General features: G+C 37.9%; 2 protein-coding genes across 3 annotated transcripts in view; one reads left to right on the top strand and one right to left on the bottom strand.

Annotated features, from left to right (window-relative positions):
- LOC119660584 (ribosome-binding protein 1) overlaps positions 1-5,116 on the top strand; it is a 35,814-nt gene extending 30,698 nt beyond the window's left edge. For both annotated transcript variants that reach the window (XM_038069241.1, XM_038069239.1), the window contains one exon: positions 359-5,116. In XM_038069241.1, the coding sequence (XP_037925169.1) occupies positions 359-367 (9 nt within the window). In that variant the 3' untranslated portion in view covers positions 368-5,116. The remainder of the gene's footprint in view (positions 1-358) is intronic.
- Positions 5,117-10,137: 5,021 nt separating this feature from the next.
- LOC119659629 (RRP15-like protein) lies at positions 10,138-16,261 on the bottom strand. Its single transcript, XM_038067827.1, has 3 exons — positions 16,105-16,261; positions 10,329-10,941; positions 10,138-10,254 (listed from the first exon to the last, which is right to left on the bottom strand). Exons 1-3 carry the CDS (start codon positions 16,142-16,144, stop codon positions 10,152-10,154), a joined length of 756 nt encoding a protein of 251 aa, XP_037923755.1. The 5' UTR covers positions 16,145-16,261; the 3' UTR covers positions 10,138-10,151.
- Positions 16,262-16,295: the final 34 nt, after the last annotated feature.

Genomic DNA, 16,295 nt, shown 5'->3' with positions numbered 1-16,295 from the left:
AATGGCTTGTAAACAAAGAATGAATTGACAGATTGGAGTAAAGAGTGTACCAACGTTACAAAAAAAAATTAGGATAGTAGCAACGCCTTCTCTACTAGATACAAAATACATCCTTCAAAAGAAGTTGAAAATTATGTCATATTCGGGGCTCATATTTCATTTGGAACTTGGCCCTTGGATTGATTTCCTACTCTTGATAGATGTAATGTGTTTATTGAAACAAAATTGTAGAATAAAACGAATTTCCTCTTTGTTTATTTTTTCCCAAACATTATCACATCCATTATCACAAAGAAACTAATTGAATTTAGAACGCTATAGTTATTCAACTTACTAATCTATTTCAATCTATTTTCAGGATGTTTAATATTCGCTATGCAGTTAAACACTATAAAATCTTACAATATATTGCCTTCCAAATCAATAAAATAAGAAACATGTTTAGTTACTTTTAAGGTAAAAGTACTTTCTCTTAATTATTATTTATATCATAAAAATTTGCTTGTTAGCCCTTATACAATATACTTATTCTGCATAAAGAAAACCTACTTAACGTTACTCAGTATCATATCATTTATTTGAAATAATTTTCATTGTGTAAAAGAAAATCCTCATACGTTTTCAATCAAGGAAGAAAAATCCCAAACAAGACGTAATAAGAAAAATATAGACAAAACTATTTTTATATGATTTAGAATAAAGATAAAGAGAGTGAAATTGAAACTGAAAAAGCAATGATGGACGCGAGTGTTTGTAGAATGGGAAAACATTCACGGACAACTGATAACTGATAGATGGACGAGTTAAGTCAGAATAGAATAGTGATAACAGTGCGGTTACAAGGAAATCCGATTATTTTTATCTTGAAACAAATGGGAAAAATATAAAAACTAATAGAATTGCAATGTAGTTTGCCGTTCATGTGACCAATCATATATTTAATGACAACACCAAATTAGTACTGCTCTTGGCTGTCTTTTGAGAACTACTTTTCAAAAAAACTTTATAATTTAGGGGAAGTACACATACACACGACGATATTCGCAGATTTCATCATCAGTTATCATAGCATTGAATATGTAAATTTTGTAGGAACATGGAAGTCTCACTGATCCAAAATATTCAATTGATTCCGTTCCGATAGAAACAATCTATTTTATCTTTGTAGTTAGATTTTTATCTCTATCAGTGTGTCAAGGAGAACAGTATGGTGTTAATCGGATACAAAAAAGTTTATTAAAGGAGTATGCGTCTCCTTTCGATTTTCTAATTTTCCGGAGAACACACTTTTCAAATACATAGTATTCTAGATGCCAAATTTTGAAGTGATTTGTTCGTCCAATACTGGTGAAGTATTTGTGGTATAATGATACAACGAGCTCAGAATGGATTCAAAGAATCAGAATTTTAATTACTTTTACAGTTGGATCGTTGTGAAGTGAAAATTTAGAAATCAATACGCTATTAAGCAATAGATTAAAACATTGGAACTAGAACTAGTAGGAGGGTCATTCGTTAACTCGACGTAAAAACATGTTTTTTTAAACATAAATATTATCTACATTGGTTAATTTTCGACACAATTAACGTTTTGAACCTCTTAATTGAAAGGATACCAACAAAAAAACAAAGGAATGGGTTCATTAAAAAGTGGTTAATAAATGACAACAGAAATGTTCCAGGTTTTCCGTGTCGTCGGAGTTTGAGCATTGCAACTACTCCATATTTTCAAGCAAATTTTTCGACATCATTTCCTCCAATATAGATGCATTTGTTCCAAGGATTAACCCATTCCGTCCGGCTAACGCAACAATTGCGCACAAGAGGACTACCTCTGATACCGGCCTTAATATCTCGTAACCTACAGTATGGATAAGTTCTTGTGTTAAAATTGAACAGTGTTAAGATTTTTTTCTCCAAACCAATTTGTCTCTTGAATTATTCGATGATCTCTTTAACTTTTATCACAAAACTTCAGATCTAAAAGGAAAAAAATCAATCACAAAGAATATAAAAAGTCGACTGTTTCAAGCGAAAATCCCGCTGTCGTTATTAGCCAGGTGAAAGCCTAGAAGAATAATATAAGTTGTAAGAAGTTCTTAGACTGAAACTCGATATTGAAAATAAAAAAAAGAGCAAGGAAATATATCCGGATATCATCCCACATCTATTTTGTGATTAAAATTAAAGTTTGGAAGTGTATTCACTATACATATGTATATCACAACAGATAAAAAGTAATTGATAGTCACCTCCCTGATATTATGGTCCCTTTTTCGCTGTGGCTTATATTTTCAATTTGTTTGTTGAGTAAGAGATTAGGTTCAATTATCGGACTATGAATTTTCCCGTTGTGTCGTTTTAAAGAACCCCGAAGTAAGTGAACATTCTTTGTATGCAGATCCGTCAACAGAAGAGTGGAATAGGTAATTCTCCCCCGTACATGGAGTTTTCTGGGAGCCTGGAATAGAGACTTTAACAAAGTTGGATTGATTGTACAATTTCGAGGGAGGCTTGCATAATTTATACCCCGGACCTGAGTTTTCTCAAGGAATGATTTTGTATGAAGTATAAGGGGTGTTCCCCAACAAGCAAAGAAGAGTAAGGCCATGTGGAGTATCAAATAAAAGGTCTCGATTAGTACTTTAAGAAGCAGGTCGCAAATTTGACACCGGTTGCAGAAGAGGGGAGTGATGGGTCAAAAATACAAATTCTCAGACTGCCCAATCGGGAAACCTGAAAAAATATGAAGATTCTCTATATAAAATCCAGTCGTCAAAATACATCTTACATCGATCTTTGTTCAAATAAAGTTGAAAATAGCTTATTATTGGACAACCTCCCTTAAATTCATTAGGATGGACACATTTTACAGGAGCATAAAAACCACAATATAAGGCATAACATTTGAGTTTGAAAGGGATCATATTATTATTAACATAAGTTATAGTGTGTCAAGTTTGCCTATTTCGTGTGAGTTTACTATACCCTAAGGCAGCATAGAAAGCTAGTATCACATTGAAATTAATAGTCTGACATTAAATTCATAAACACTATCATCTATTAGCTATGTGTAAATGGAATCGTCATGTAATGGAATATTCTCAAATACGAAATACACAAAATTGTTCATACCTGAAGCGCCGAACTTCCGGTATGAAAGTAAATATGATCTTCATCCCATGGATCCGATTTTCAATTAATAGCAGTTTGTATTCCTCCGATTGAGGTCAATCGACAGAATGCGAAGTTTAAACTTAATTCGACTATGTAGCTTCAATATGAATATAGAGTTGATCTCTCAATCTGCCCAAATTGCCATGTCCTTCGTTTAGATGTCCATTTATGTCATGAGTGCTTGTGTATCTTTTGATCTATTTACCGCCCTCGGATCTTCTTACTTGCATAGGATAATAGCAACGACAAAGGAATCAATGGGATGCGTGCTTCATGTTTTGAACTGCGTGTAACCGTGTCAATTTTATGTTTTAATTCATTTCTTCTAATCTAGCGTAAAATTTGGTTGATTTTTAATGAATTTTTCAGGATTAAAAATTGTTCATCCCTTTGTTAAGCTTATCCCATTAAAAACACAGCCCATCATGAAGATTTAATTATCATAATCACTTAAAATTGTGTTTATATTTTCTGTATTACGGCCCTAGAGCGGATGTGTTTTCTAAGAGGATATTGACCGTTAAATGAGTTAAAAACTGTTTTAATTGCAGTTAAAAATTCAATTGTTACAATTTTTTGGTTGGATTGGTCGATTACTAGGGAATCTCTTAATTTAAATGCCGTTCGGTAATATTCAAACCCTTTTTTGACCTTATTTGCTGCTTTTAGGTATTCATAAAGGTTTAAAAAGTCCCATGACTTTCACAATCCTTCTGGAATTAACGAATTCCAAAACATTGTCTAACCATTTTCACCAAATTTTATACCTTATTTAGTTCTGGTAATGGTTGCTTTTACTTTCGCGTATGCGAAATTTTAGCCAAGAACTTTGGCTTGCTTCAAGGTTTTAGTTTCAGTAAAATTACCCAAATTCATTTAATGTTTTGAGTATTTACGATATTCATTGAATCAGGAATACTTTTCTGGCAAGTAATGATGCCATATCTAGATTTGCAGCCATGAAAGATACATTCGAAGATTCATGAATATAAAGTTCGCCCCAACAAGCTTATTTGAGATTAGCACAACCCTCATCACTTCAAAGTATAGATGGTACGATTCTCCCTATTTGCATTGGTTTTTTTCTCGCATAAAACACAACACAATCGAATTAGTAAAGTGTTGTAATGTAAGCCTTGTCTTCAAAAATCTAAGGTCCTAACTTTGCCAAATGATAAAAGTAGATGACTATTTAAAGAAAAGAGCTGCAGTGGAAGCGAAACATATATTTGGTCGATCTCTTAATTCTGTTTCGATAAGACTTACTCAACCGAACTAGAGGAATCATCATCTTGCAAAACTCAAATATTGTAATCACTAAGTAATCATTAGAATGTACGCCATCAGACTAAATAATGGGCACTAAGCCACAGAATGGACCTATACAATGACGGATAACTAACAGCACGGTTGTGACTTTCTGAAAAATATAAAAAAAAAACACTTATTGTAACCAAAAATTCTAAATGCATTGACAAGAAAATCGTTTTTCATATGTTCATGATCTAACGACACGATATGCACCATTCAAGTTGAGTCAATTCAATTATTTCTTGTTAGTTTCAACAAATATCCATGTCTACTCATTTTTTTATTATATACCTTCGATTTATAATTTTGAATCAATTCATTCCTACGAGTATTATTAGCGTTTACATACATATTTGGTGCAATAAGTAATAAACTTGCAAATGAGTAAAAATGGGAATGTTGTATAAAATCACAAGACTAAAAAAAAAAACTTTGTAAAAAATGATACAAAAGAAAAACGAAATGATAAATCCTAAAGGAGAAGAAATATGAAAACAATGAAATATGGAATATATAAAAAATACTTTAAAATAATATATTAATCGACATTGAAATATTGTAACTAACTAAAACGAAAGAAATTAAATTGTAATATTATTCGAAATAAAAAAAGATGTTTTTTAGTAAATGCCTATTATTATTATTATTCTGTTAAGGGAGTTGCAATGTGTCCTAAGAGAACTATTGTGCTCCTTTCGCTGGTTGCTGTGTACCTATTAATTATAGTATGTGAAACAAGTCTTCAGGAATTCTCCGATATTAAGTATGATCCCAGGTGCCTCGACCTACTTTGTATAAGTGCCGGACACTGTCCCAGAACGTTTATAGAGGTTTCGTCAAACTCCGCACAGAACCTTAGCTTCTCCAGACGATAGTTTGGTTGGCAATGATCAATGAGTATTTCCACTATAATCCGAAGGCTTTTTTTGGTGAGATTTAAGCATTGCTTTTTGCGTTTGGGTTCAAATCCCTCGAGAAGCACCCTAGACTGCTCCATTCCTGGTAAGCTCGCCCAGTATAATTCAGCCGTTCCTCTTCTTTTTTAATGTCTTAGCCGCGAACTCATTTCCGATTCCACAGACGAATTCTATTGGGTATAGATGCGTTCCTCCTCCTCGTCCACTGCCTCATTGCCTTCTAACCCGGTGCCCAGCCCGAGAGTACCCAGACCTTATTGTACGAGTTCAACGTATACAGTATCTCAAGACACTGCCATACCAGTGTGGACTTCACCTGATTGCACTTAAGTGCCTTGATTCCCTTGGTATCAGTAAATCGGGGTACCTCCTAGAAAAATGTCAATCTTCCATCGATTTAGGCAGCTCCCTGCCTCACTGATACTACTTATCTGCATCTGTATTTGCAGATGGAGTGGAGTTAATCTTAGTTTCATCTCCCTGCCATGTAACCTAATTTCTCTCGGGTGATCAAGTTTACACTTGGTAGTGAATGGTACTATGGTGGTTTTGGCTGGATTGATGCGCAGCTAGTAACTTTTAGTCCAGCTTGGCTTCACATAGTTTATCCTTATATTTGCACCTACAGATTAAAACAATATCGTCAGCGTAACCTTGGGCTTGTATTATATTATTTTTTAGCTTTTCTAAGAGTTCGTCCCATACCATACTCCACATAATTGGTGATAGTACCCCGCCCTGTGGATAACTTTGAGTAGTATTCATAACGATCGCCTGTTGGTACTTCAATTGCCAACTCTCTAACATTCCAACCATCCAAAAAGCCAGGGTGTTTCTCTTTCTTGCATCTCTGTGTGCGATGTGTTATTGTCCAAAAATGCATGTCGGTATGTAAGACGTACAGCTTCTCCTTTTCACTGCGCAGTAGGTTTGCTTGATCCAGCCCTTTTCGGCTCTATGACCTCTGAGATTCCTTCGGGGATAACGGTAGATTTTCCACCCGATGTCATCTCCGAAGCGTTTCCTCGGCTTTCCCTGCGCACGTACACAGATATGTTGCCAAATCTATAGTTGATATGGCAGTTCCGATGTTCGATTGCCTCCACAAATCGGCCATCTATCCCGTTTATGAGAAGTTTACCTTTATCTTTTACCATGCTTCTGAAATAAATGCTTGGTACTCGATCAATTCATTTGTGGAAATCATAAAAAAAGAAGGAAATAGAAACCCGCGAAGATATTTATATCGGTGTTAAGTACACTCCTCTCAATCCAGCGGCATAGCATTTCTTCACGCCTCTATTGTGGAAATAATCCGATGATGAGAGCTATCCTACAGTTTTTATATGCCTGGTCTTCCTCGCAAAATTACCATGACCGAGGATATTTACCATAATAATGAGGAAAGTGAAACTTTTATACATAGGTTGATCATTTTCTCATTGCAGCTTTAGTTGTGTCGTCAGTCCACATCACTAGTAGTTATGTGCTTCATGAGGGTTAAGTCACTATTCACTTTAGAGATCATGTCCTCAGTAACCGTCTTTCGATATTGTTTTCGCACGAAATTCAGGTCTGTTCCATTGCGGATAGTTAATCTCAGAAATGGCACAAATATTATATTCTTTTAAATTGTCACGTCAGACATCCCAGTAAAAAAAGCCCAATAAGATTTATAAAGCGAGTCCTGAGAATAACTATCCGCAGTTTGAAAAAATATGAATGTGAGTTTTTTCACTATTTGTTTAGTAATATTTTTTTTTAAATTAAGTTTTAACATTTACAATTGATCAATTTGCTACCCCGGAATCATACAAAAGTACACCCGAGTCGATATATTGCTGCTCCTCTTCTGCTGCGCCACTTTTCTGGACGAATGCGCTTCTTTCGTCATAGCTTTTTCGGCCATTGCGATCCTCTCTTCATCATTTGTACGGCATATTCATATTCACTCTAGAATTTTTAACAGGGCTAGCCGTTCTTCATTGATTCCGGCCAATAAAATATGTATATCCAAGGGCCGACCCTAGTACTGAAAAGATCTGGCTAAAGAAGACAGGTCGTAGAGTTACGTCACACGTGTTGGATATCCCCCGGGAAACCCTTTTACCTGAACCCGATACAAGATCACAATACGATATTACGAAACACACCGAGCAAATAATATAATTAGGGTTTTACACGAATTTGTCGGGAGAGTAAAACCCGTAATTAAAGGAATGTATCCTGGGTTTTTTTAGCGATATATATAACTGGCTTTTCCAGGATAGTAATTAAGGACATTATGTAAACAGAAATAAGAAAGAGAAAGGAATAGAAAATAAATGTATAAATACGCTGACTCACAACCTGTTAAAAGAGTCTGAGTTCGAGCTACGTATTGATCTAAGTGTAAAATTGAGTTTTTTCTTCGTTATTCGCTCAAGAGGATGGGAAACCGCAACCACGACACCCTCTACACGTAACTGTAGATTGGAGAGTGTATGTATACCGATGAATTGAGGCGGGTGGTTTTCAAAATCCAATTCATCCATACAAGGCGACGGCGATGGTTAGGCGCTCAAAAAATATAAAATTTGAATACGCCAAGAATGTCAGCTACGACTGTGCATGCCGGGCAATAAGATGGAGGCTAAATATTACTTGAGGACAAATTCTGATACTGCGTTAAATGCAGAAAAAAGGATTCACTTCGCAATGGAAAAATACGGAATCGAAGTAAGCAGGAAGAAAGCACCGATGCATACCCATAGAGCGAAGTGAACAAGTTTAGGTGGAGGACAATATGAGTTAGCCACTTTTATTAAAAATCGAAAAAATCAAAAATTGACTGACGGTTTCGTCCAGGGCAGAGGCAACTCATCAGACGCTGCCTCACCTCTGCCCTAAGAGCAGCGTGAGCCAGCGGAAATTCGAAAACAATTATCTTGCCCAAAAGGCAAATGGCCGCCTCACACAGCACAGTCTCCCACTGAATCTGAATAAAACAGAATTTTTGATGGTCAACCCTAAAGATCATCATCACTGCTAGTGATAGTGGCCTGCCGAAAAGTAGTACATTGACAATTAACTGCACCTCGCGGTTATGAAGACAAAAATGATGCTTTGGTCAGTGGCCTAATACGCCATCTTTGATCGATATGGGGTTGTACTCATCGTACAACAAGTCGGGAAACAGGAAGCTTGACGCTTCAGGTATAAAAGGTTTTGTATTTCCCTATGTGAGAAGCATAACGTACTTCTCCATTGGCTGACAGCATTGACTCGAGATATTTAAATTGCTCAGTGCTGTCAGCTCCAATAACCTACCCAGAACTGAGCGAATTAAATATCTCGGGTCAATGTTATCAGCCAATGGAGAACTGCGTTTTGAAATTGCTTCACGGATTAATGCGACCTGAATGAAGTGGCATTCTACAACTGGTGTTTTTTGTAATCGACGTATCAACGCACGTCTCAAATCTAAAATTTACGGCAATAACGTCCGTCTGCCGCTCTCTATAGTTCTGAGGGTTGGCCGAATATCAAAGACTATGAAATGCGTCTTCCGGTAATGGAGACGAAGATGTTGCATTGCACTGGTGGCGTGACACGTTTTGATCACTTCCGAAATGGGGTTGCACCAATCGTGGAAAAACTGCGTATGGGGCGTTTTCGATGGTATGGTCACGTAATTCGCACTAACGAGAATTCACTTGCCAATGTTGGTCTGAACATCAAAGTCAACGGTAAGCGACCAAGACACCGGCCGAAACAACTGTGACTTAATACGCTGGATGGGGATTTAAAAGCCTCGCGATTAGATCCAAATCAGGCGTTTGATAAAATGGCGAAACCAATCATGACGAGCCGACCCCGCTTATGAATGGGCCGAAGGCTGAAGAAAAAGAAGATGTGAGGAGCGACGAGTGCATGGCAGCTCCGTGTCACATAGTTAAAAATTCCATTGCCCTCTAGTTTTTAGAAAGGGATTTAAATAAATCATTTGATGGAATGCCCTGTATTGATAATAGTCAACCTCATACATTTAGCATTCTGAGTTTAACATTATTAGCAAATGCGAAGAATTTAACCTACAACAGATATAAAAAAGGGCTGGGAAGAAGTGGATTCTTAATAAATGAAATTTTAATATTTCATTGGAATGTCAATTATTCTCGTTAATTATAACGTCAGCATCTTATTTGTATGGCTTAGGATGCAGTACATTCGCACGACTATACCGGTGAAAAAAATGTTTGAATCCCCCCTTTCAACTCCACCTAAATTTATACCACTCCCTGTATGCGCGGGATTTCATAGTTCCCATCTGTCCACCAAATTTCATTCGGATCGGTTTAGCTGTTTTAGAGAAAAGTGCGTATGACAGACAGACAGTATTGTTTTACACAATACCATAGAAATGGCGAAAGAGGCGGCAGCTATGGTATCTCGGCTCATACACCAAACTTCAGACCAAGAAAAACGGCGCCATCCAATCCAGACGAGGTGAGTTCGCTACTGGGCGGAACAAAGGCTAAAGAATGATGGAAATAATATGGGATTGCTAATGTACAACCGAAGACGACAATTATCCTGTGAGAAATTCGAAATTTTAGTCTCCAAATTAATTTTGATAGTCAAAAAATGTATAAATGTTTATAGTCAGTACCAAAAATCGATCAGTTTTGAAAGGTGATTCATGGCTCGAAGAAGGCTCACTTGATACTCTAAGTAAAAAACTAATCATTTTCAAATAAAAACTATTTATTCATTATCACTAGAACTACTATCTTCCATATTTCCGTTATCTGAATCGCTATCCTCCTGATCCCAATTCCTGAATTTTTTATCGGTCATAAAGTCATCTCTGTAAATAAATCCAATTTCAATCAACACTGCAATCAACCACTTTCATCTTAGAAAAAAAAATCTTCAACAAACCTTAATGCACTCCATTGTGATTCATGCGTTTGATCCATATCTTCATCCTCGCTTTTGATTTCTTCCTTCTTAACCGCATTGTCTACAAGCTCCGACTTAGCTCGCTCGCCACTCATTAGAACATCCAAGAATTTCCGTCTGTTTATATTATTTAGAACGGCGTCTTTCCTATGGTCCAGCTTTTCCTCTTTCAACTTGTCTTCAATATCCTTCTGTTGTGTGCGAACTGCATTGAAAAGTTGTACCACACCTTTTGTGGCAATTTTCTTCAATGCCCGCTCTCTTTCTCTATCAGCTATTGTAGGCTTGACCCGAAGAGATAGTGCTTGATTTTTTCTTTTTTTTGATTCTATATTTTCATTAACTGCTTCGGGGTCTGGTTTTTCTTCTTTGATTTCACCATCAATTTCGAAATCATATGGACGTTTCTCTGTTTTGATTTTTGTTATTTTCTTCGCTTTGGAAAGAACTAATGTTTTTTTAGTTTTCGGTTTATTTGTACTGAGAACATGTGCTATGGAATCTGCCCAGCCTGGGTTCCCTTGAGAAGCATCAGCAATTTGATCAGACTGCAGTTCATCGTCTGAGGTAGATAGTTCCTCGTCAGAAGAGGCTGGAAGTAAAACAATAAAAATTTTAAACATATTGATCTTTACGATAAAATCTTCGTTAATAATCAGATAAGTCTCAAGTAAAGTCAGATAAATAGAAAAAGTCCCAATGATCTCTTGAATCTGATGCAATAAACAAAAGGAATCCGATTGTTTAGTGCATAATAATGTACAGATTCACAGTACAGAATAGGCGTTGTCATTAAAACTTGGATAAGACGAGTCCAAGTAATAAAGCTGAAGATGGTGGCCGCCTTGTATTATATTTGTGGACGGAAGGCAAGGTTTGCGATTCGCACAACAAATGCATTCCGGTTAAGTTAAGCGAAATATGTTTTTCATAAGAGGCGGCGCAATGATATGATAGCCAATCAGCAATTTGAAGAAAATGCGACTGGCCCTCAAAACGTTAAGAGTGCCAGATTTGTCTATAATGATAGTGTAATAAAATTTGAAGAAAACGCATATATCAAAGCTCCTTATTTTTATAAAGATGGCAGATTAAAGAAAAGGAAATAATCATTAGACTTTGACAACGCGATGGTTGAGGGAGTAGAGCGTTAGCCTCTCAATCTAGTTGCTCCGTATTCGTATCCCGGCTGTCGTGGATGTGTTGTGTTTGTCTCCGCTGCTCAAGCTTATTGCTTGCATAGCATTAAGTGATGACTATGAAACTGAAACAGTCTCAAAATAAAATATGAAAAAAAAGAGAATAACATCGAATAGATTGGGTGCATGTTCTATACTCCATAAGGAGTGAACAAACTTTTCAAGTTTAGAAAGCCTTTAAACCAATTCAATATGTAGCATGGTCATCGCAAGGCAACCATATTAACGAAACATACCCGGAAATATCGCCAACGGAAGAATTACAAAGAATGATAGAGGCATGGATATCCATAAATTTATAGGAGAAACGAGAAACCAGGGAATAAGTGTCAGTTCTGTTCGGACCTTGGCATAATGAGGGTTAAGTTGGGGTTTTCTATTAAGCTTCGTTCGAGATAGTAAACAGGTGTTGAAAGGGAAGTTTGCAACGAATAATATAGTGCTAAATTGTTTCGAACATTGGAGGCGAATTTGACTTTCTGGCAGAAATTTCCTTGATCTGAAGATTGTTTTCGCTTTTGTTACATTTTTTTTATTCGTATTTGCTACACTTGCATTTTAAGCATATTTGGGTTTTTTCATCTGATTTCCAAATTGTCGTGTTCCATTAAGTTTCGTCTGCTGTTATAATAAATCTTATCTTTTTAAAAAAAGTCAGCTACAGTCATTCCCCAGTCAGATTTCAGTAGTCAATCTATTCGGCCAATACTGTCAACCGCCGCTGTTCTTCCTGTTTCTTTACAACCAAACAGAGGAGCGTCCAACCTAAGGATGATCTGAAGGCAACATTCAAAGGTCGAAATCACAGCAATGAGGCATTGATTCAATCGAAAAAAAATACCGCAGGAATGTAGCGCAGCGAATCAAAAGTACAGAGGCAAATTAATGATACAATTCTTCCAATATTTTATCTTGATGCAGCATGTTTCACATTTTATAAGTCGAACTGGAGATCTAAATTGCTCCTCAATAACCTCAAAGATGTTAATGTGGCCTATTCAGAACAGAAATCAGCCTACTCCCAGTTGATTAGGATTTCAAAGTGTTTTCTGATTCTTTACAAAACTGTTTTAGCTATTATTTTTGCGACAACATAGAACACGCAAATTCTTCTTCAATTGTTGCATTCAAGACGGGCGCCCTTCTTCTGGAGATAGGCGATCTCCTTTCCTTCCACTTCCTGGGAAAATCTCATATTCCCGGAATTTCCAAGCGAAAGTAGCTACTCGGCAGAAGAGATTATTAATGCTGACAGATTTGCTGAGCTTGACTACATTGACATATGATGGAGAATTAATTAAGTACTCTTCCATTTCTTAAGCTGCTCATCGTCGTGGATGACAAGCTTACCATTAACGTTCTGCTCAAGACCATCGAGCATCTTATTATCACATGCAAGGTTTTCCGAACTGCAATTTGCAGTGCCGGGATTATTTTAATTCACGGAAGATTTTGTTTTTCTAACCAGAGCTCTTAGCTCCCTACGTTCATCGACTCACTAAGGCCGGACGTTGCTAGACTGATTCAGATCAGCACTGGCAATGCCTGCAGACGGATGAGAAATAAAGTGCTGAGGGTTTACAGAAACTATGCCATCCCCAATGAGACACCCGTACTTGAAATTCTGGACACATTAAAGCAGAAACTTTCTGTGGTATGCAGTCGGTTAGGACGGTATGGCGAAAGTCACTCCAGACGTGTCCAGAATGCAACATACGCGAAGAACTATCGGAGCTTTTACAGATCTCTCAACGAATCCCAACAGAACGTCTAGACCGTACCGTTTTCGGTAACGAAAGCGAAAGAATATTGGGATGGACTCTGGGGGTTACCCGCCCAGCATACTGAGTGGAAGGCACCCGCATGAATTTTGCAGATGTTACCGAGGAGGGGGTTCAACGAGCCATAAACAGCTCGGAGAATTGGAGGGGCCCTGGATCGGGTGCAGAATTTCTGGTATAAGAAATTTAGTAGTATTCACAGTCGGTTGGTACGTAGCATAAATAAGGTCATTAGTCGGCCGGAGGAATTTCCACCCTTCTTCACTGCGAGAATTATCTACCTTTCCTCTAAAATAGACACGGTGCAGGACCCCACAGACACAAGACCGATTGCTTGCTTACAAACCCTCTACAAATTCATAACGTCCATTATTAGTGGAAGGGTTAATGCACACCTCGAGACCGACAACATTCTGTCCGAGGAGCAGAAGGCCTGCCGAGTTGGGTCAAAGTGTTGTAAAGAGCAACTCATTATCGAGTCGGTAGTTGTAGGACAAGCAATTGAAGGCAAAAGAAAACTTTTTGGATGCTATATCGATTATGCCAAGGCATTTGACAGTGTCCCGTATACCTGGCTAATCGATATCTTATGTCTATATCGCATTGATCCATAATTAGTTTTAGGTGATATTCATAGAAGGGTGGCATACCACCTTATCAGTATGTTCATCTGAGAGTGCCAATACCTCAGACACCATCCATATTGCGGAGGGCATCTTCCAGGGGGATTCGTTGAGTCCCTTTAATTTTGCATGGCACTGAACCCGCTTTCAGACAGACTTTTACAAATACGTAGGAATTCTACAAGGAACCCATGCTCCAGTTGGGGATCTGAAAGGTGCGCTGCTGTCTGAATTCTGCAACTCTCGGGGAAGAATAAAATAAGCGCATTGAATGTATTCGCTTCCCTTCACTGGCTTATGCATTCGGAATATTGCCGTGGACGAAAACCGATCTGGAAAACGTCCAGCGGCGAATACGGACTACTATGTCGAAATTCCGAATGTATCATTCAAACTCTGCCGTAGAGTGGATGAACCTGCCCCATGACATTGGAGGTAGAGGCGTGCTTAACGTGGCCGCACAATATCATCGCCAAGTCGACTCGCTACGCGCTTATTTTTACAGCAAGGAGCAGGGGAGTTCCTTTCACGCGGCTGCCTTTAAGGCAGACTGTGAACTGACTCCACTTAACTTAAAGGATTGATCTTTCAATCCTCTGAGTGGGGTGAAGTCGAACCAAGAGCGGATCGATGAACGGAAGTCAAAAGTAATGCACGGTAAACACGTGAATTGTCTTCGACAGCTATTTGTCCATTTGCATTTGGCTGTGTGCTGGGAAGCTTTTTGCTGAGATGGAGGGATTCATGTGTGCCCCGGCGTGGTCGCCACTCGAGCTTATAGAAAGCTCATCATGAAAGAACGGATGGAGAACGACCAGTGCAGAATGTATGGTTCGGCGTTAGAGACGTTGGATCATCTCTTTTCTCGCTGTACTGTTATGACACCGGTGCAATACATCACCAGGCCTAATGCTGTATGTAAGGTGATCCATCAAAACCTTGCATACAAACATGGGCTGATCACGGGAACATGTCCGGTTTATCGATATGAGCCGCAAGCAGTACTTGATAGTTCTGCTTACAACATGTATTGGGACCGGCAAGTTCTGACTGATCGCCATATTCCACACAACAACCCTGACGTACTGTTACTTACGTGGAGGAGAAGGTGAACTATGAGCCACTGGCTCGGGAAATCAAAGAAATTTGGCGTCTCGAGCAGGTGGTTGTAGTTCCCATAATATTATCAGCAACAGGTATTGTACCTAAATCCCTCACGGCTTCCCTTGATGTCCTGGTTCAAACCATGCAGAAATATACCAGTCTACACACGTGTTCGACGTTGCGGAGAGTTCTCGACGGGTTCTCCCATTGACCTAATACCGGTCACCATCGCCCCTTTCTAATTTAAGTAGGTAGGATCGTCCGAGCCTAAATGCTTGGCACTTAGTGCTAGTATTAGGTAAAATTCGGCATCTGCCAAAATTGTGTCAGTAATAATCGTTAGCGTAACAATTCAATTGTTTCAGGGCCATAAAGTGTGTTTGAGCACTTCATTCAAGATCGCAGCGGTACACAGGTACACAGGATAACAGTTCCCTATAGGAGACAATGTAATCCGCATACCTACAAAAAAAATAAATGTTTCTATATCTAAGTGCAGTGGATCATTAAAAAATGTGGTCGAACTATTTGAAAATGCAAAGTTTAGTACGCTAGTCTGGCAATGGGCATTTACGATAGCCGAATGACCGTGAGCACAGGAATTCTCGAATTATGGATATGGTCAAGCGATGAAAGCTAACGCAAGATAATAATGATAGTCTCATTAAATTAGTTAATAATAGTTGCACGTTGTAACCATCCAATAATCCCAATCATTTTCAAATTCAAAACAATTGTCGGACTGTATGGATGATAGCAATTAGTGTTCATCGTGAAGGCGTTGCGTTTGCACCGAATTCAACTTTAAAGTTAGAATTAAAAACGAACTACAATAATTGGAAAAAGATCTGCACTATCAGAAAACAATATGATCGATTCGACATCAAGAAGAACCAATTAATATTTGAAAAAATCATTAAATTGCACCAAAAGTAAATCACATTTTCTGGTGATTCTTTGCACCATATTTGACGATATACTTTTCTTCGACAGCAGTTAGTCAAATGCCTAGACTCTCTGTTAGAAAGTTAATCATTCAACCACATACCTTTTCTAGATTTTGTTGTATACATTCCCGCTACTACCATTATTTAATACGTAAAAACTCAAAACAAACGCTCGATCCTCTAAACTTGTTTGCACCTCCATTGACTGATTTTCACTGTTTGACATAACACCACGTGCAGGTGTGAGCCTAGGAAAAATATCGTAAAAATAATATAAACAAAAAATACCGTT

Source organism: Hermetia illucens, chromosome 6, assembly GCF_905115235.1.
Source record: "Hermetia illucens chromosome 6, iHerIll2.2.curated.20191125, whole genome shotgun sequence".
Taxonomy (NCBI): Eukaryota; Metazoa; Arthropoda; class Insecta; order Diptera; family Stratiomyidae; genus Hermetia; species Hermetia illucens.
This window is presented reverse-complemented; position numbering and strand designations above follow the sequence as displayed.

Coding starts and splice junctions, on each gene's coding strand:
- LOC119659629 (XM_038067827.1), bottom strand. CDS start 16,144: ATGGTAGTAGCGGGAATGTATACAACAAAATCTAGAAAAG. Junction 10,942..16,104: donor TACAACAAAATCTAGAAAAG/GTATGTGGTTGA, acceptor TTTTACTTCCAG/CCTCTTCTGACGAGGAACTA. Junction 10,255..10,328: donor TCACAATGGAGTGCATTAAG/GTTTGTTGAAGA, acceptor ATTTATTTACAG/AGATGACTTTATGACCGATA.